At 36.5% G+C, this 21,890-nt stretch overlaps 1 protein-coding gene across 1 annotated transcript in view; it reads right to left on the reverse strand.

Annotated features, from left to right (window-relative positions):
- Nucleotides 1–21,890, reverse strand: part of LOC115218386 (tyrosine-protein kinase TXK) — a 156,400-nt gene that overhangs the window by 40,133 nt on the left and 94,377 nt on the right. Inside the window, exon 4 of the mRNA XM_029788167.2 lies at nucleotides 10,966–11,059. Within this exon, the coding sequence (XP_029644027.1) occupies nucleotides 10,966–11,059 (94 nt within the window). The remainder of the gene's footprint in view (nucleotides 1–10,965; nucleotides 11,060–21,890) is intronic.

The following is a 21,890-nucleotide window of genomic DNA, read 5'->3' on the forward strand; positions in this document are numbered from 1 at the left end:
GGGCTACATTTGCAGTTACCCTACTAAATGTATATGTAATTTTTGTGTAATACTAAGGGATGTGCCTTAAAACAAATAAGGAATAAATAGTTGATAGTTATGGTAATGGGGTGAGAATAATATTGGTATTGAAGAGAAAGAGAGAGAGGCAGAAATAGTGGAATCAATGAAGAGACAGACAAAGAGAGAGAGGAGAAGGGAGAAAGGATTCTAAGAAGTGAGAGGTTAAGTAAAAGTGGAGGTTTAGGCAAAGAATACAAAAGAAAGAATTTCTCAGTCACACAACCATGTCAGTATCCACAACAGAAGGTTTTCCAGTTATTGTCATTCTCTCTTTTTAAGGTTATGTAATACTTTATCTGATGTGTCAAGTCTTTATTTAAAATGAGAGTGAGTGATATTTTGGGGTTGCCATTTCTAGCAGTTCAAATAGATGTCTTTCCTATGGTAATGATGGTGATGATAGCAGTAATGGTGATGATAAAGTGAAAATGTCTTGGTCTTTTTTTTACATGATAGCAAAATCTGAAAATTGTTCCTATGTTGGTGATAGTGAGAGAAGTGGAGAGAACAAGAGCAAGAGAAGGAAACCAGAAGAAGTTAGTAAAGAGAAATTTATAAATATATACATTAAAAGATCTACACACACACACACACACACACACACTGAGAGAGAGAAAGGAACTAAGATTTGCATAGATTTCAGTGTAGAAGTACATGATGTATAAAGAGTGGGGGAGAGTGTGTGTGTATGTTGTATGTTTAACCAGAGAGAGAGACGGCTAACCCCAGGTTGACCTTTACAAGGAACCATACAGAGGAGATTAGGGAGTCTTGCAAGTCACAAGATGCACTGCAAACAGAACCAACTTTTAGAGCAGCAGACAGGATGTGGAAAGAAGATTGGTGATACAAGAATGGATGACAACCATATGTTACAGTAGAAACACACACACACTGTAGATAGATAGATGTACGTATGTACATAATCATATCAGTAAACATAAACAGTATAAGTGAGTGAGTATTCATATGTGTACACACACTTAAAAAAAATGTAGTGTGTGTGTGTGTGTGTGTGTGTGTGTGTATGTATGTATGTATGTATGTATGTATGTGTGTGTATATATATTATATATTGTGATATGTGAATAATTTCAAGGGTTTAAATAGTGCTATATACAACTTTACATACAGGAAAATGTTGCTCTTATGTAATATTATGTTTTCTGGAATTTTGTAGTGAGAAATCGATAAAGCAGATGAAAGCCTGTGGCAATCTATTATGCACCACTGATGTCTTTTTAAATACTACACACACATACACATGCACAAACACACACACACACACACATACACACACACGATGATTGCCTCATCTTATCACATGATAGTTGTCTCACAAATAGTGAGATATCTGTATGTCACTGGATCTAAGAGACAAAAGCTTGTGCACAGGGCTGGCCTTAAGCCGATTAAGCTGATTGATTCTAGTTGGGCCCCACGCCGAAGGATAACCTGCGCTCAAGAGGGCCATATTCTAAACTGCGATATTTCATAAAGGTGGTCACCCTGAAGTCTTTTAAAAAAATCTACAAGTTCTTTCAAAAAAACAAAAAAAAGAAAATCACACAAAACTTAAGCGACACAAGACATCAAAAGATCAATTCATTCATCCAAGGCTGCTTGGGTTAGCCACTGAATTTGAAGAAATTTATTGTATTTTTAGTGTAAGGGCCAATATGTAGGTTTGTATGTGAAAGTTTGTGAGTGGTTATGGGGATCGTGGACAGTTTGACAAGGCTGGCAAGCCAGAAGGCTGCACCAGGCTCCAATCTGATTTGGCAAAATTTCTACAGCTGGATGCCCTTCCTAATGCCAACCACTCCAAGAGTGTAGTGGGTGCTTTTTACTGGCATTGACCACACTTGAATAATGCTTTTTATGTGCCACTGGCATAGGAGCCAGTCAGGTAGTACTGGCAATGACCATGTTTGAATGGTGCATTTTACATGATACCGGCACGGAACCAGTCAGCTGAAATGATGCCAAGGGTTTGTGCTCTTATGTTAAGGAGGTATATGGCCCAAAATCTTCTTCAATAGCTTCAATGAGAACAGCAGATGCACGTTTGATTCTGACTGACACCGATTCTATTCATGAGCGTTGGGTGGAACATTTTTCTACACTTTTGAATAGACCTTCATCCGTTGACATGAGGACGATAGAAAAAAGCGAACACCTTCTAGTTATAGAATAACAATAGGTCTCCAGGGCCTGATGGAATCTGTGCAGAAGTCTTGAAATATGAGGGTGACAAAATGTTTGAACTCTTAAATATATTAATTTGTCACTGTTAGAGAACTGAGAAAGTGCCTCAAGACTGGATTGATACCATTTTAGTCTCCCTGCATAAATCGGGGCCAAAGGATCTGTGGTAATTTTTGTGGGATTTCGCTTTTGTCTGGTTGGAAAGGTACTTGCCCACATTTTGTTAAATGTTTAAATACCTCTATAGTTCCAAATATAGTGTCTGAGTCTCAGTGTGGTTTTCGTTCCTCCAAGGGCACAGATGGTTGTATCTTTACTGTCAGACAATTACAAGAAAAGTGCATTGAACAGAATCTTGCTCTATACCATTGCTTTGTTGATTTGAGCAAAGCATTCGATACTGTTAATCGAAATGCTCTGTGGCTAATTCTAAGGAATATAGGTCGTCCAGAAAAATTTGTGAACATGATCAGGGCTTTGAATCAATATATGAAATTTGTGAACATGATCAGGGCTTTGAATCAATATATGAAATTTGTGAACATGATCAGGGCTTTGAATCAATATATGAAATTTGTGAACATGATCAGGGCTTTGAATCAATATATGAAATTTGTGAACATGATCAGGGCTTTGAATCAATATATGAAATTTGTGAACATGATCAGGGCTTTAAATAAACTGAAAGGTAGCCCATCCTTAACGTGGCTGTTTAGTATACTAAAAATAGCAGTTACTAAACATATAAAACACCCACTATTCTGATCACCTAATATGCTGCAAAGGGGGAAAAAATGGCCTCTGCAGTATATTACGAGGCGAGATTAGTTGATAGCACCTGAAAGCAAAATGAAGAAAAAAATAACTCTGAGGTGGGGGTAGGTGGCCTACCAAAATTGTGCTCAGTTGGGCCCTGCACTGCCTAAGGCCGGCCCTGCTTGTGCAATACTTTTATCACTCTTTCAGTTGCCATAGTAGATGCCCATGACAAACACTTAAATATGACTAGTACTATTTTGACTTCAAGTTTTAGGTCAGAGTATCTTTCTCCTAGAAGAACAGCCTTCCTCAAGGCTTTGTTAAAAATAACAGGAGCCCTGGGAAACCTATTTAAGTCATAGGTGGGACCTGGCAGATAATAACCATTCCAGGTCAAAATGGAACTTGGAGTAGTGATAATTAAGGGATGACTCTATGCTCCCCTTAATTCCAGTCCAAAACTGAAGATTTGCCATTGGGTATGGAACATGTATACATACATGTGAGACTTTCCTCAAGGCCAAAATACAACATAGTTTTTGTCTACATCAGTGCCATTCAAAGTGGTGGTCTGTGGACCGGTGCCGGTCCGCAAGCCATTAGCTGCTGGTATGTGGTGAGTTTCCAGAAAAGAAAGAAACATTATAAAATGCTTATATAATATTGTATTATTTGTTTACAAAATAAATATACGATGAAAAAAGTTGTCAACTTTTATTATATTCATTATACATATTGTTTCTGGTATAAATTAATATTACTAAGAAACATTACTGGTCCCAGGCACATTGGAAAAAAAAACAGCAGATAGTTTGAGAAGTACATTACAATGATGGGGCTTTGTTTCTTTATTAGAAACCAGCTCCTTCCTCAGAGGAAGAACTTAGATAATTAAAAACAGAAGAGTATGAACGAACAAATATGCATTCATGCATATATGCATGAATGCGCACACATGCACACACACCCACGACTGTCTCCTCAGATTCAGCTTAATGACTCTGATGTACTTTCAATCTTGCATTTGTGGGTGGAGACTTTATAAAATATAAAATAGATCAAGAAATGAAATGAATAATGAGACATCTGTACATCATTGGGTTTAAGTGTCAAAAGTTTGTACAACACTTTGCCATTCTCTTGGTTGCAATAGTAGGTTCCATTGACAAGCATTGTCAGATGACTGGTGTTATTTTGACTGCATGGTTTATGTCAGAGTATCTTTCTCCTAGAAGAGCTACCTTTCTCATGGCTGTCAAAAATAACAGGAGCCTCCTCTACCCATGGGAAATTTATTAAACCCATAGATGGGACCCTGAGAGATACTACCATTCCTGGTTAAAAACGACCTGGGAGCAATGGTAATTAAGGAGTGGCTCCACACACCCCATAACCCCATAACTTTCAAACTGGAGCCACACCACTGGATGCAATTTAATGATATACCTAGGATGACTGGATGGATGGGCGGATGAACAGACAGACACAGATATAAAATATGTGTTACTAAAGAATATTATAGCTGAATAAAGAAAATACAGACCTCGGAACTCTCTGCATTCAGTAAAACAGTGGCCCACAATGTGTTTGCAGTGCCAGTACTCAAACCAGTATTTGGGCCACTTGATTGGATGCTTGATGAGATCCGAGCCATTGATGTGAAAACCCAGAAGATATTAACCAGCACACATAATTTCCATACTGACAGTGACACAGACTATCTCTACCTAAAACAAAAACAAGGGGCAGAGGCTTAACATTAATCCAGACTGCCTCTGAGTGTCGCATCATATCTCTTCGGCAACATCTTTTAATCACCAAATGTTGAAGTGCATTCTTTGGCTAAGTTTGCATACATAAAGCTGATAACATCATGAGACTTGGAAAGCAGCTCCTTTAGCAACACTCCTTGTCTGATAACTTTAAATGCATGCCTCAAGAAGTCACAAGATTCTACCACAATGTATAATCAGATGAAAGGATGAGTGTATATCAGCAGAAGACCATGCATGGATATGTTAGTAGAAAGCTCTGGGATGATAGTAACATTGATTATCAAAGCAGCCTTATGGACCAACAACCAGATTACTACCTCCCACTTTGAAGGGTATGTGCTTGCAATCCAGGATCAGGAAATATCAACAGAATAACTGATGCACAAAAGGGACAGAAACACAGGAAAAGCAGTAAAATGTGATAACCAATGCACACTTTGTGGAGTTAACACCAAAGATATCACCCACATCATAAGCAGTTGTCCAAAACTATTATAACAGTGTTATCAACTGATGAGAAATGATGTTGTAGCTAAGACACTGTAATAATGAGATCCATCAGAAAGATAACCCTGAGACCAAAGAAATAAGAACCCACAATATGGTAGAAGCCATAGCCTCTCATAATAAAGAGAAGTACTGGAGGAATGTCCCAGTGAAAACCTCAATAAAATGCAAACATAACAGAGCAGACATAGTGATTTGGGATAGAAAAGAGAAACTGAGTATAGTTTGGAAATCAGCTGCCCAGTGGATGTTAACATAAAGCTAAAGATCAGTGAAAAGGAAAATATCTACCTTGAGCTATTGAGAAATCTGCAGTTACTCTATCCAGATTACAAGTTCAGGTTTATACCTGTAATTATTAGAGCACTGAGATATGTAACACACTGCCTTAGTACCAATCATGAGAAATAAGGCTTATCAAAACCAGAAAGGAGAAAGGTGATTCAAAGATGAAATATCCAAGCCATCACTGGAACTGTAAAAATGAGCATGTCTAGACATGCAACTATATACATGAGAATACATACATAAAACAAAACATCCAGATTCGCACATATACATACATACAACAATACCCTGTTGATGTTGCAATTCCAGTGAAGAAGACTTGGATCTTGGTTAGAAATCAATGCTGGGTGGGGGAGACTAATTGACTGACTGACTCACACACATCATCATCATCATTGTTCGACCGTGGTCGAGACAATGGAATTTACTATGTTGCGCCAGACTTCACGGTCCATCATAGCATTACGGAGGTCCTGTTGCTGGATGCCTGTATCCCTGGAGATTACATCAGGGTAGGAGAGTGTGCGCCCTCTGGTGTTGCGAGTAGATGGCTTCCAGAGGAGAAGAGTAGAAATTACTTCTTTTTCAGCTCTACAACAATGTCCAGCAAACTGGACTCTCCTACCTTTCACAAGAGATGACACAGGTGGTAATTTCCCATATATTTGCATTTTAGTTGGATGGCACCTCCACACACACACACACACACTTGAATAATTATGCCAACAAGCAACATTTGTTGAACATAAGAAGAGTGATAATGAATGAAACTTTATCCAAAAAAAGAGGTGAAATATATTTTTTTTCCAAACAGTATAAACAAAAGCATGTGGTTTCACAATTAGCAACATTCCAACAAATACCATGCTGCCTGCTAGCGAAACTACATTACAGGCTATGACAGCTGACCACTGCCCCCCCCCTACTACTACTACTACTAGTAATCTTCATGATCATTGTTGCAGTGGTCAGAGATTGTATCAGTGAAATATGTCCTTGATAAAATATTTCAAGAAAAAAATAACTTTAACTTTGAAATACTCCCTCAGAGAGAGAGACGAACAAAGACAATATTAAGAGCTATTAATGAAATTGGAGATGAGTATTTAGAGCGATGTAATGAACCTCCATTCTGGCAGATTAACACCTCTTTATATGCCATGTCTAACAATGCAAAGCAATACATGAACAACACTCAAAAAGTAAACAAAACTAGAATAAGTGAAAAAAGTGTCATCAGGGGTTTTGAAGACAGAGACAATGGTTGGTGATATATAGAAACAATTTCAACATCAAAATGACTTCAGAATTCATTACAGAGTACTTAAATACACTGTTTCAGGTTTGCCAGCACACTATTAATCCATTAATGCATAGCATCCAGAAAAATGGATGCAGGAAAAATTACTATTACTTGTTTCGTATGTATAGTTGGTTTGTTTGTATGCAGTGCTTGCTCACTCATAGAGCACTAGTTTAGAGGCAGACCATACCAAAAATAAGCTCAATAGGTAGTTTACTTAACAAGCAATAGTAATTTTTCCGGCGTCCATTTTTCTGAATGCTATGCATTAATGGGTTAAAATTAAAGACTAACACTATAATTATCCTACTATATACAATCGACCAAGCTAGTGGTATGTGCAATGGTACCTGTTTAATTACTCAAGACATTCAAGGAAACATCATTAAGACAAAAATTATAACTGAAGGCTCTCATTGCAAAAAAAAACTGCTTATTCCAGGCATTACTTTTGCTTCTGTTGGTGAAGAGTTACCATTTACTTTAATTAGAGAACAATTTCCAATTAAATTAGCAATGGCTTACACTTATTGTCCGATCCCCATATACTGCATTAATATTTCTCACACTTTCCATTGCGTCGTTGCCTTTATTGAACTCATAGAGCAAAATATGCTGACTGTTAAAATCAAATTGCACTCTCAAAACTTGCACTAAGAATAAGCGCAAGGTAAAATTACTACCTTGCTTTTATTGCAAGTTAATGCAGGTAGTTTATCCCATCCCCTTCTGACTTTTATTTCATGCAATTGAAAAAAAAAGCGCATTATTTATGGGATGGCCCAATACTTTCTATATCTATCCTTTCACACGAGAAAAATATGGACCACAAACATAAGTAGAGGAAAATATATCTGTACACATCATCAAGTATAGTTCTGGGGGCAGAATTACAACCAAATGCCATCATACAATAAATATCCTTTACTTATAAATATCTTTTATAATTCATTTTCACTTCTTTGCTTTAAACACTACTTTGCATTTTCTTAGAATTTCATAAAAATTTAATCATCAATAACTTATAAACAGAATTTAAACTATGAGGCATTGTTACTTATCAATACCATATGAAAAAAGAGAGATTTCAGCCTCCAGTACCACAAATTTCATAAGGCTAGAATGTCTTTGATCAGAGTCATTCCAGCCTTGATCACTTTGTCTTTTTAGGATATACATAAAATTATATTATTTCACGACCACAAACCACATAGGGGCACCAACTATCAAAAAATATCTAAAATTGTTAGAAAATACATATGTAAGAAGCTCACAGAATTGGTTCTGAAACTTTAATTTGCTGTGGTTTATGTTTCAGTGTATTAAAGATAAAGATGTTATTTCATATGCAAGTGAAATAAACTTAAACACTTCAAATAAGAAACAAAAATGTACTGCAGTATAATTTACCTTATCCATATTCAGTTTTTTTAATTGAAAAATACGTAGGAATCTCTTTATATATAAATGGCAAAATGTCTGTGTGCATGTCCTTTATACAAATCCACAATTTTTCAGTTTAGAGGGCTCGCACTTTCTATGGTCATTCAAAACCATCCAAGGGTGGTCGTGCACATCTTTACATTTCCCCAGTCACCCCGTAAAGCCATTAAAAAATCAATAGATGTGACTTTTTTGTGAATTTTCTATCCAAAACCCAATCAAAATGCCCGAAACTTGATACGCCAATTGAATGCCAGCTAGCTGTATGTGATTGGTCAGAGATTTGGACAGTACTCGCGTATATGTATGCACACACGCAGCTGTATATGCATGCACTAGCACCATGACCTGGTGTTGCCGGGTCATAGAACTAGTATATAATAAAAGTGTATCAACGCAAAACACTTTCTTCAAGACGATGGAATAGATTGCTATACTAATGAAAGGTGTAGATTGATTGCAGGGAAATGTACAACTTATGCATCTGCACACCTTCTTTCTTCTCCTTATCCCGTCTTGGATTCTACTTACCTAATACCAATAATTTGGACTTATTGCATAACTGCTCAAGGAGAATACCAGCATATACCACAACATACCCCAACTGATCTTTTATTGACCTCTTGTGATCTGGACTCCTCTAACATTCATTTCTACACTAATGTTTTGACTATGTTTAAATATATAAATGTCAATCTGACCTGACACAAGTTCTTTGCCTGTTTATACCTTTGTTGTTCTATTCTATACCCATGTACACAAAATTTTTTAACACGTGTATATGATTTATATAAACCATATATATATATTTCAGATGGCCAGATAACCGAAGAGATGGTGTTGTGGATTCCACCTTGGCATCCGAAACTCAGAGTTTTATCTTGGCTACCGAATAATTGTCACGTATTATTTTACAGATAAATTTCCTCTATTTACATAATATTGAGGTCTCTTTCCTTCTTTTGTTATCTTACCGTTTACCATTTTTACCAATATGATTTATATATATATATAAATCATGCAGATACATACACCCCAGTTCAGCCAGGTCACTGTTATCTCTTCTCCATTCAGCCTCTTTCTTTTGGTCATTTCATCATGTTAAACTGTTAATCGTGACACATTTTCTCTCTCTCTCCATTTTTTTCCCTCTCATCCCTTTATGTTGAAAAGTATAGGTTTGAAACACCAAAGACTTTTTCCATTCTTCCCAAACATCAAACTATTACACCTGCTTGTTATTCCCACACCTGTCTTTGTCTTTTGTTTTCTGTACATTTGAACCACACACACACACGAGTGAGTAGACAAACAAAAGAAAGTGGCACTCAACACATTTGGCAGGAGTTACATACATTATTTGATAATGGTCTGATTTGGCTCCATGCAACTTAAAGTTTTATGGGCTTGTAAAACAAACCAAGCTCTTCAAGCCTTGGTAACCAAAAGGAGAAAGTTCAAGATGGCTACTAGATATTGGGCTGTTATTGGTCAAGGTATGTCACATGGTACTGTTGGTACTGTTACTGATACAGTAGTGACATCAGATAGGGATAGAAATCCCAATCTTTACTTCTAGGACCATGTGGTTGGACAGGATATAAGCAGCATGTTACTGTCTAAGGCAGTGGTTTTCAACCAGGGTTCCACAGAACCTTAGGGTTCTGCCAGTACAGTCCAGTGGAATGTTTCCTTGGGGTTCCGTTCCAGCAAAAAGGTTGGAAAGCACTGGTCTAAGGAATGAAAAGAGAATTGTTAGCAATGCCAGCTGCTGGTGTGCATGTATGTGTGTGTGTGTGTGTACCTGAGCACTGAGTTCATTAATGCAAATGTATGTGCATGGGTGTGTGAATCTGGTGTATGTATACATCAGGGTATGTATCACCTGTGACTATACATCATTGTGTGTGTGCATACGTGCACATACACGTGTTAGTATCTACTGTGTGTAGGTATGTGTGAACATGTGTGTATGAGTGTGTACATATGAGTATGTCTGTGTGTGTGTGCATGTGTAACTGATGTGCTAGTGTGTTGTTTGGAGTTATGCAACAGCATCATTGAGAGGATAACCAAATTTATTGTAAGATTAAGATTTGGCAGCGCTAGGGAAAGAAAGAAAGAAAGGAAAGCAATACACACACACATACACACACACATATATATATATATATATATATATATATATATATATAAAGACAGTCATAGAAGATTACAGAAAATGTATAGAATGGAAAGGCCTAGATGGATCAATCTAGTCTATGCGGGTAACAGAAGTTAAGTACCCTGCCCTAGCATATGGGGTAGTCAGACTTAAGATGGTATATCTGGGTTGTCAGCAGTGACCTGCATTGACCAATAGCAGCCCAATATCCAGCAGCCATCTTGAACTTTCTTCACTCAATTACTTAAGTCTGAAAAGCAGAAAGATGAAAAGTTTATGATTTGGGAGGAAAATCATTGATCATAGCTCTGTTTGATCATGAATACTCTGGGAACTTAAATAATGACAACTGATCTTTCAACATAAGCACAGAAACAACGTATACATATTCTGCATCATGATAAACACAGCCAGCCTACATGGCAAATTTAAAAGTCATAGCAGCCTGTACATACCGTGTCGTATCGTACTAATCCAGGTTTCTCTCTGTTTGCTGGTATCCGCAACAATATACAATGTGTAACATTCTCCATATTCTTCATACACAATCTGTAAAGACCAAATATTACAGATATATGATTCAGACATAAATTGGAAATTGGAATGCAAAATAAAACATTTTAATGTTAGCACAAATTTTGGAGATGGGGAATATAGTTGATGAAACCAGCTCATGTCATTTACTTTATTACTCTTTACTCTTTTACTTGTTTCAGTCATTTGACTGCGGCCATGCTGGAGCACCGCCTTTAGTCGAGCAAATTGACCCCGGGACTTATTCTTTGTAAGCCCAGTACTTATTCTATCAGGCTCTTTTGCCGAACCGCTAAGTGACGGTGACGTAAACACACCAGCATCGGTTGTCAAGCGATGCTAGGGGGACAGACACAGACACACACATACATATATATATACATATATACGACAGGCTTCTTTCAGTTTCCGTCTGCCAAATCCACTCACAAGGCATTGGTTGACCCGGGGCTATAGCAGAAGACACTTGCCCAAGATGCCACGCAGTGGGACTGAACCCGGAACCATGTGATTGGTTAGCAAGCTACTTACCACACAGCCACTCCTGCACCTATGTTGATTTCAGCCATAATACAAAAAAATCTTTCATACTGATTTAGCTAAAATTACTATTAACTCTATTCATCACGGTTCCTCAAATTGGCAGGGGCCAAAAATATGAAGGGGTAAGTTTCTTTTTCTTTTATTGCTTGGTCAGTGAGGGAAGGAAAGTGCCCAAGACGCTTTTCTCAGAGCCACTAACTTTGGTAAGAAGAAAGGAGGAAGTTCTCTGGAAACCAGGCCCAAATATTTGCAACAGTGGAATTCTGGTAAAGATACTCAAGACATTCTAATAGTTCTGACAATTCACTCCTGTCCCAAGATGGTACTGTATATATACACATATATAAATATTTAGTTCCTACATAGATTTCACCATTGCAGTTATTTAGAATTCAGCACTGAATGTTCTAAGTGCACTTGGATGCCTAACTGCAATGAATCATCAGGGGAACACTTTCTTGCATTATTTATAATGATGTTTATCTTAATTTTCCTCTACATATGCTCTGTATATTATAATTAGTAACACTACTAAGTACAGCAGTTGACTAACCACAATACTGGAAGCTGACTGGATAAAGATAATCTATGTGGAGCTCTAACTCCTACAGTTGTAGTTGTACAACTAATTATTGTACGAAGTTTGCTTCCTAACTATGTAATTCTGGATTCAGTCCCACTATGGGACACCTTGGGCAAGTGTCCTCCACTTTTACCTCAGGCTGACTAAATTTGAGTGAATTTGGTACACATATATTTGTATATACCTATATGTCTGTGTTTTTGTGTTTGTGCTTGTCCCTCACAACAGCTTGAAAATCCAACATTGGTTTGTTTATGTCCCCATAACTTAGTGGATTGGCAAAAAGAGATCGCTATAAGTACAATGCTTAGACTCAAATAAATAGCATGGTCCATTAGTTCAACTAAACCTTCCAATTCAGTATGGCTGCAGTCTAATGACTGAAACAAGTAAAAGGTAAACGATAAAATTATATATAACTTTGACAGCTTATGCCACCATATTGTCACATAACATTAAAGAATTAACATGGCAGGGAACTTACAAACATTTCTAAACCTCATCACATGATCATCCTCAGCCAATGAAATCATATCCAAAGCAGATACTAATTTGAGCTGTGTTCTCTCTATAAAAACAAGAGAATTTTTGAACTCCAGTCAGAAGCAAAACAGTTGTAGCATAGCTCCATGTCTTTCTATCTCAACTTTTAAAAGTCTGAGAAATCTGTGGAACCCATTAAGTCTTTAAAAATTTTTAAATAAAAAATCCTGATGAATCCCAGTGCATTTTCAAATTCTATTTTCTACATATCCACTCGTGTAGTATAAGGTAACTTTGTTTTTTATATATATATATCAATTAAGGTAAAGATGAATGAAGACAAAATAAAACAAAGAATCAGAATAGTATGAGATGATGTAAAGAAAGGATAACAAAAATGATAAAAATAGATACAGTGAAGTCAATGAAAAGTAAAGTGAAATCAATGAAAAATGTTATAAGAAAATAATTTCATAAAAATAAAGTCTGTTATAGTTATCCATTTTCTCTCATAAATTTCTTGAATGTAAATTTTAATTTATGTTTACAATTGACAATTAGTTCATTATGCCAATTAAGGATTTTTTTTCCTTATTCAACTGTAATATTCTTTAGTGACACATATTTTGTTACAGGTGCCATTGTAAGATGAAGACAGATTGTTTGTACCATCGGCATTAGGCATTACATAATTATTATTCGCAGGTCCTTGGTCATCCTCAAAGGAACTTTTCCAACTCTCTCGCCCAGCAAGCTTGCTTCTATTAATAGATGCAATAATCAAAGCAAAATTAGGCATTACAGAGTAAGAGAACTTGATTGTTGACTTGTTGCAAATACTATAGTATTTATGATTCCTTGGGAAGTTCTCCTTCAGAATTCTAAAGAACATTTTTGGTAAGTTCCTTACTCTAAGGGAGAAAGGGGGAGCGAACCAAATAACTTCCCTTATTCTAGACCGTGAGCCTCCCGTTTTGTTTAACTCCTTGCCAAGGTTATTAATTTTCTTATACCTGTACCTATTACGAGCATCCCAAAACACATTACTACTCAAAGGCCTCTTATTATTGCAGGTAGGTGGTTCTCTGCATTTATTCATAGTATTTGTGACGTGCTTAAATGGCAAACCAGCCATTTTGTTTTTGAGTCTAGTATTAAGGATATAAAATATTTTAGTTTTGAATCCACTTAACTTTAGGGCATTATTATATACCGGTGCATGCTGTTCAAAAATTTCTTCATTCGCAGATAAATTAGATATTCTAGTTGAAATCGCAGTAATGATGCTGTCTATTGTAGATTTTGGGTGATTGGATGATACATTAATATATGATATGGATTTATTAGGCTTACAAAAGGGATAATAGAGACCGGTATTTAAACACAAGGTAACATCCAAAAAATTCACCACCCTAGAATTAATGTCGAAGATGATATCAAGATTTTAAAAAATCCCTCAAGAAGCTTCTCAGTGATTTCTTTAATCTATTCAATGCCGTCTTAGAGAGGCCTGGCATGGCAAAAAGGGCATCATCTCTATACAATCCACCAGTGAGAGGAGGGAAGTTTTTCTTAATCTCTGAGAGTAGATATAAGCCAACTAAGTCAGTCACCTGTGCAGAATCTGAGGACCCCATGGTTATATCAAAAAAATTAGTTGAGTTGGCTCTCTGCCAATCACTCTCATTATAGGAGATAAGTGTTTCCCTTGCCGCCAAAATTACCCCTATATCAGACTTAAGTATCTCTACAAACCTTCTTGCAAAAATTAAGGCTTTGTTTAACAAGATAGGGCTATAATAATTCAAAATGTCGAATTGTATGAAATTAGGCTTAGGTTTATCTTTGAGAGAGTCAAACCAAAGTATCACATTCTCAGTTCCTTTTCCCTCACAATTGGGATAATACCATCGATAATAGATTTGCTGATTCTACCCAAATCAGACTTTGTCAGGCATATCAATCTAATCGAAGGATTAGATAAAAAATCAGATTTATGGTCCTTCAATAAAGCATGGGGTGTATTTGGACCCTGGCTTTTAACAATAGGTTTCCCTTATCTTGAAAAGTAATTTTTAATTGAAAAAATTTCTAAACAATGAACTTTTATCTTACCTTATATATTATTTATTTATATGTTTCTTATACATATGTACTTTTATATTTTTATATATCCATATATTTATAAATTTCTTTATATTTTTATGTATTTATTATTCTAGATGTTGTAATGTTAAAAAATATATTTTTTTTCGTCGCTAAATCATTAACTTTTAACCACGATGAACTGTATTCACACATTTTTCTTATATGCTTGTATTGATGAGTTGTGTTTCATCTTCCGTGATTTTATGCATGTATATTCTATGTGAAAGAAAAAGCATTATGTGATTAAATGTTCGAGATATGAAATGTTACGTGGATGACCTTATATTTGTCTGTTCTGCAACCATAGCATAATATATTTGTCTCATTTAATTGAGCACTTCTATAGCAGTCCTACTAAACATTTTGTTCCTGATAAGAAACAATCACTTTATTATTGATATATATATATATACATACATACATACACACACACATGTATATATGTTTGTGTGAGTAGCACACAAACATATACAGAAGGTGCAACAAGGTATGATGCATTTCCTATTTCCCAGATGAAACTCCTGATGTTTACTTTTAAACTTACACACCCTAATCTCTCACTCTCTCACCCTACCATTTCTCCCTCCCTCATTGCAGCCTCTTCATCTCTCAACTTGGTCTTCAACACTGACAGAATTGAAGATTGTAATGAGAGATCTAACAGACATACAACTAACATTTCTCAGTTGTGACCATGCCTAGGCATAGTGCATGTTGGGCGACATCATCTAAGGTGCCCTTCTCTTTTTAAGACAGTAGGATTTGGCTACAATTTCCAAATGGTTAAGCAGCTACACTGAAGCATTTTGCTTTGCTGTGGAGATTTGATTTTGTTTTATTGCCATGGTAGTGGTACTGAAATGGGCCAGACAATAAAACTTTGTGTAAACATGTTTACGTATATGTGTGTATATGTAGAGGGAGCAAGTATGTGGGTGTGTATGTATCTGTTGTTAGTTGAATTAGTATTTTTGTTGTTTTTAAAATATATTTTGGCATCTAAATGGACCAAACAATGAAACTTTGTGTTAGTGCGTGTGCATGTGTGTGAGTGTGTATATGTATGCATGTGTGTGTATATGTATAAGTGTGTGCATTTATGTTGCTGATATTTGTGTTAGTGTGTAGTTAGATATTTGCTGAAATGCAGGTCTGTGGAAACAGGAGGCACATGGGTGGGGGTGGGGGGACTGTGAGAAAACTGTGTGGAAAAACTTGAGATGATGGATGGGTGGATAGAAAGGAAGATGGAGAGAGAGAGGAGGAGGAAGCAAAAGACAGTTGAATAAGAAAGAAATTGGGGAAGAAAGAGAGAAAACAGAGAGGAAGAAAAAACTGTGGGGAGAGTATATATATGTATACACACACACACACATATATATATATATATATATATATATATATATATATAATCCAAACATGAAAACACAACAACACGAGGACGTGGAACAAATATAGTATTATTGGACGCTCAGGAAGGAAGGGAAGAAAGAGGGTTTTACGTTTCGAGCGGAGATCTACGTCAGAAACATAGGAAAAGGAAAGATCCAGAGATGGAAAGACGGAGGAAAAAAAAAAAAAATCGCCAACGGTACACACGTGGTCCCCCCAAAACAAACACAAGAAAAAAAAACAACAACGCGAATATGTGGTACATGCAAAGTATTAGCAGACACTCAGGGAAGGAAGGAAAGGTAGTTTTACATTTCAAGCAAAGCTCTTTGTCAGAAAAAGGAGATGAAGGATAAAAGTCACCAACGATCCACATGTGTTTACATTTTGAAATAACTGGAAGGGAATGGGTGAAGAAAAAGTTTCTAAGAAAAGGAGGTATGTGTGTGTGTGTGCATGTGTGCAAGTCTGTGTGTGTGTGTGGTGTTGGCTGTTTATATGTGTATGTCTGAATGAACTTTGTGTCTCTTAATGTTGTAGGAAGAATTCAGCAGCATGATTAACAGGAGTGGTGGTCTTTTGTGTAGTTGTGTGTTTCTTCACATGTAATTAGAGGAATGGTCAGTAGAAAGGTGTTTGACTGGCAGTTTGAAGTATGTGTGTGCGTGTGTATTTATGTTTGTGCATGTATGTATATGTTGTATGTGTGTTTTGTGTGTGCATGTGTATATGTGCGTGTATATGCATGTGTGTATGCCCTGTATGTGTAATTATGTGCGTGTATGTATGTGTTGTGTGTGTGGGAAGTATATGTGCATTCATGTGTGTATGTACGTGGGGTTGTGTTTGGTGCATCTGTATATGTGTGTATGCATGTGTGTGTGTGTATGTGTGTGTGTCTGTATGTGGGGTTGTGTGTGGAGGTATATGTGCATTCCTGTGCGTGTATGTGCATGTAGTTGTGTGTACACATGCATGTGTGCATGTATGTGTGGATGTGTGTATGAGTGTGTGCACAGGGTTGTGTGTATGGAAGTATATGTGCGTTCCTGTGTGTGCGCATGTGTATGTGTGTGTATGCATATATATATATAGTAAGGGAGAAGGAAGAGAGGAGAGAGTGTGGAGGAGAGAGAGAGAAAAACTAAGTTGTATCCTTGACAAATGCATATGGGTGTGAGTGAGCTAAGGGGGTTTGGCAGCTATTTCTAACAAGTCAATATCCATGTAGACCTTCCTAATGTTGTGTGTGTGTCCGTGTCCTGAGATAAAGATAATGTACAACGAATTTCTGTTTTTTACATTCTTGGAAAAGGATCTGAACTCAGCATTCATAAAACACTCATTAACACAACCAGATATGTCGAGTGACCAGATACAGGAAGGAGACCCTATTCTGCCCCTCAACTTCTTTGAAATAGTTGTCAAATTCCAAAGTAAAAACAAAATGCTGTGAGTCAAGGTATTTGACTCTTTAGCCAGTTTGGTCAGCAGATGCTCTTCATGCACCTGCTTTGTCCCACTATATATATTTCTTTACTGCCCACGGGGAGGCTAAACATAGAGGGGACAAACAAGGACAAAGGAATTACAATGACCCCAGTTGCAAAACTGGTACTTTATTTATCGACCCCGAAAGCATGAAAGGCAAAGTTGACCTTGGCGGAATTTGAACTCAGGTCGACTTTGCCTTTCATCCTTTCGGGGTCGATAAATAAAGTACCACTATATACTATGGCTAATGTGTGTGTGTGTATCTGTATGTTTACGCACACATGCATGCACATGTAGTGAGAGTGAGGCAGATTAGGTATCTAAATACTATAAATTAAGGATTGCTCAGAGAGAGAAACAGCAAGGAACAGCATTTCCTTCATAAATACAGAAGAGCATTTATATATATATCTTTATATATAAAAGTGAAGTTGTGTGTCTGTCTCCTACGATTTAGATTCCTAACTACTCCCACATTTTGCGGTGCAGTTTAACCAAAACTGGGTATCTTATAGTCGTGATTCATATCGAGCCCTTCTGGGTATTAGTGCATGTCTACGATGAGTCTACAATTAAAAAAAAAATTTACCATCATTTTTTTCCATTTTAATGCATTTTTTTTCGCTATTATATAAGGGAAGTAACTCCCTGAAAATGTCTACGATAAGTCAACGATTAAAAAAAAATTTACCATAATTTTTTTCCATTTAATGCATTTTTTCGCTATTATATAAGGGAAGTAACTCTCTAAAAATGTCTACGATGAGTCAACGATTTAAAAAAAATTTACCATAATTTTTTTCCATTTTTAATGCATTTTTTTGCTATTTTTTGGCTATAACTCTCTAAAAATGCTTATATAGTTATTTCCCTTACAAACCCGAGCACGCCGGGTGATACTGCTAGTATATCATAAACTGATGTGTGGTTGTGTAATTTAGAAGTTTATGTTCAAGCCACATGGTTTTGGATTCAATCACACAGTATGAACCTAAGGGAAATTTCTTTTACCATGATCTTGGATTAACCAAAGCCTTATGAGTAAATTTTAGTCTACAAAAGTCCATTCTTGGGACAATTCCTGTTGTTGAGTGGTAAACTTATTCTATTGCCTAGTGTAACACCTTCATCTGCTTTTTGCATGACTTATTAGAATTCATTCAGTTCCATGTAGGTCGGATCTCCAGTCTAAGGATAACTTTTTCCCTGTTGCTTACCAATCTTGGTGGGCTCTGATGTGGGGGCTGCCCCTCTTCCTTTCATTAAACCTTAAAAAATAATAATAATCAAAAGCAAAAATAATAAGTGTGTCACTTAAGAGGAGCTATTGTTATTTAGTCCCTGGTTTGTTGTAATCCAGGAGATCAGAGACAATCCAGGTGAGACCATTCTACTTCTTTTAGATTTTAATGCATAATGTATGTAGATAACATTGCATAATCTAATACTGGAAACTTGTAGTCAGGACTGGATTGCCTTTGCTCATAAATCTGTTGGATTATAGAAGATTTTTATTACCTGTACCCACAACAATAATAACAGCAACAAGAAGAAACAATTTGCTCCTGTCTTTTTTTTCTTTATTTTCCTCTATTCTCACCTTCCCCTCTCGGCATCCTCCACCTACTCTAAGCTTTCCATACAGCCTCTTTTCCCTACCCCACTCACATGTTTTCCTATCTCCTACACCTCCTGTCTTCACAAACTTCTCTGTGTGTGTGTGTGTGTGTGTGTGTGTGTGCTTGCATGTGTGTGTATATGTACATTTCAATGAATAAAACTACTCTTAAGACCAGCAATATTTAGATTGTGTCTCTTTATGTCCCGTAACTTCACTGATATTAACTACAAGGGGATGCTGAAAAGTTCCTAGCTTTTGGTAAAAGAAAATACAAGAGGATCAGTTAATTACGATTTTATTCAACATATTCCCCTCTCAAATTCACACACTCATTGCAATCATCCTTCAGATTTTGTAAGCTTTGTTAAAGAACTTGGAAGGCTGGGCTTTCAACCAGGCCTTTCGTAGTACCCTTAAAGCCAGGAATTTTTCAGCACCTTGTCATAATGCCTCTTGAGGAATGCTTGGACATCACAACTTTTAATTCAATTAGGTACAAATAACATGATGCTTACACTGTATCTAAATATGTAAGGAGGGACACCACTGCCGAAGTAATTTATATTTTGCTAACTAGTTAGCCACATCTTTGGTGTTTTGAGGCTTTAACCCTTTCGTTACTGTATTTCTGTTGAGATGCTCTGTGTTTCTTTCAATTACTTTAAATATAAACAAAGAATTTAGTAAAATAACTTAGTTATCATTCAGCTAGTGTTAGGAACATAAATTGCGACTAAGGTTTGGTGGAAGATTTTAATTCAGAACTTATGAAAACAAGACATTTGTACTACAGAGCCAGAGCCGGTTTTGGCCGGGTTGGTAATGAAAGGGTTAAAGTCTTTTAGTCGGTTCCATCCAAAAAGAGATTTATCTTTCATCTTCACATCTGCTATAGCCAGAAGTAAAGAGGTTATAGTTAGAAGTAAGGAAATCATAGCTAGAAGAACTAAGAAAGTCACAGCCAGAAGCAAGGAAGTCATACCAAGAATAAAGTAAGTCATAATCAGAACAAAGGAAGTCATAGATAAACTAAGGAAGTTGTAATCAGAACTAAGGGAGTTATAGTCAGAACTAAGGAACTTCATAGCTAGAACAAAGAGAGAAATAGCTAAAACCAGGGCAGTCATAATCAGAAATAATGATGTCATAGATAAAACTAACTCAAAACTAAAACTAAAAGTTAAAACTAAGAAAGACCCGAGTCTTTATGAGTAAAATTTCAGTAAGTTTGAGACATATACACACACATACATGCATACATATATACATGCATAAATAATTATATATACATCATCATCATCATCAAACGTCTGCTGTCCATGATGGCATGGGTTGGATTATTTGACCAGGGCTGGCAAGCAGAGGGGCTGCACCAGACTCCAGTCGGATTTGGCATGGTTTCTGTGGCTGGATACCCTTCCTAATGCCAACCATTTTGAGAGTGTAATGGGTGCTTTTATGTGCCACTGGCATGGGTTATAAATGTGTGACACCAATATCTGCCACAACTACAATTTCACTAGGCTTGAGCACAACATGGTGCCAAAGGTCTCGGTCATTTGTCAGTGCTTCCATGGGGCCCAATACATGAAGGGGGCTTTTTATGTGCCACTGGCATGGGTGCTAGTTACACGACACCAGCATTGGCCACATTGCGTCTGTGAGGCCTAATGTTCAAAAATAATGCTTCCTGAGTCTACCTCTACTACAGGTTCCCTCCAGTTAGAGATCAGTACTTCATTACACAACTGTCCTTGTCCAGATGCAGTACAGACGTCTCTCTTGCATAACACATCTGATGCCTCTTATGCCTAACTTTTCTCTCAAGATGTTTACACTGTCGTACATGCACAATGACACATATCTGAGACCCCCTTTGGTCACAACACAGACCATGGGATTGCACCTAGAAAGTTACCCTCCCAGACACAAGTCTGGGCAAGGGTGTTTATGGAAGACCAGCAGTCACCCATGCATACTGGCCTCCCCTCTCCAAGCCACTGGTGTTATCCAAGGGAAAGGCAAAGGCCAATACAGCTTGGCATCTGTGACGTCGCAACACATTTCTACAGCTGAGTGAACTGGAGCAACATGAAATAAAGTGTCTTGCTCAAGAACACAACACAGGATTTGAGCTCACAACCTCACGATCATAAGCTTGACACTCAAACCACTGAGCCATGCACCTTCACTCAATGACATACACACACACACACACACATATATATATGTATATATAGATATAATATATACATATATATATACATATATATATATACATACATATATATATATACATATATATATACATATATATATATACATACATATATATACATACATATATATATATACATACATATATATATACACACATATATATATATATACACACATACATATATATATATACACACATATATACATATATATATATATACATATATATATATATACACATATTTATATATACATACATATATATATATATATATACACACACACATATTTATACATACATATATATACACATATTTATACATACATATATATACACATATTTATACATACATACATACATA

Source organism: Octopus sinensis, linkage group LG13, assembly GCF_006345805.1.
Source record: "Octopus sinensis linkage group LG13, ASM634580v1, whole genome shotgun sequence".
NCBI classification, from domain to species: domain Eukaryota; kingdom Metazoa; phylum Mollusca; class Cephalopoda; order Octopoda; family Octopodidae; genus Octopus; species Octopus sinensis.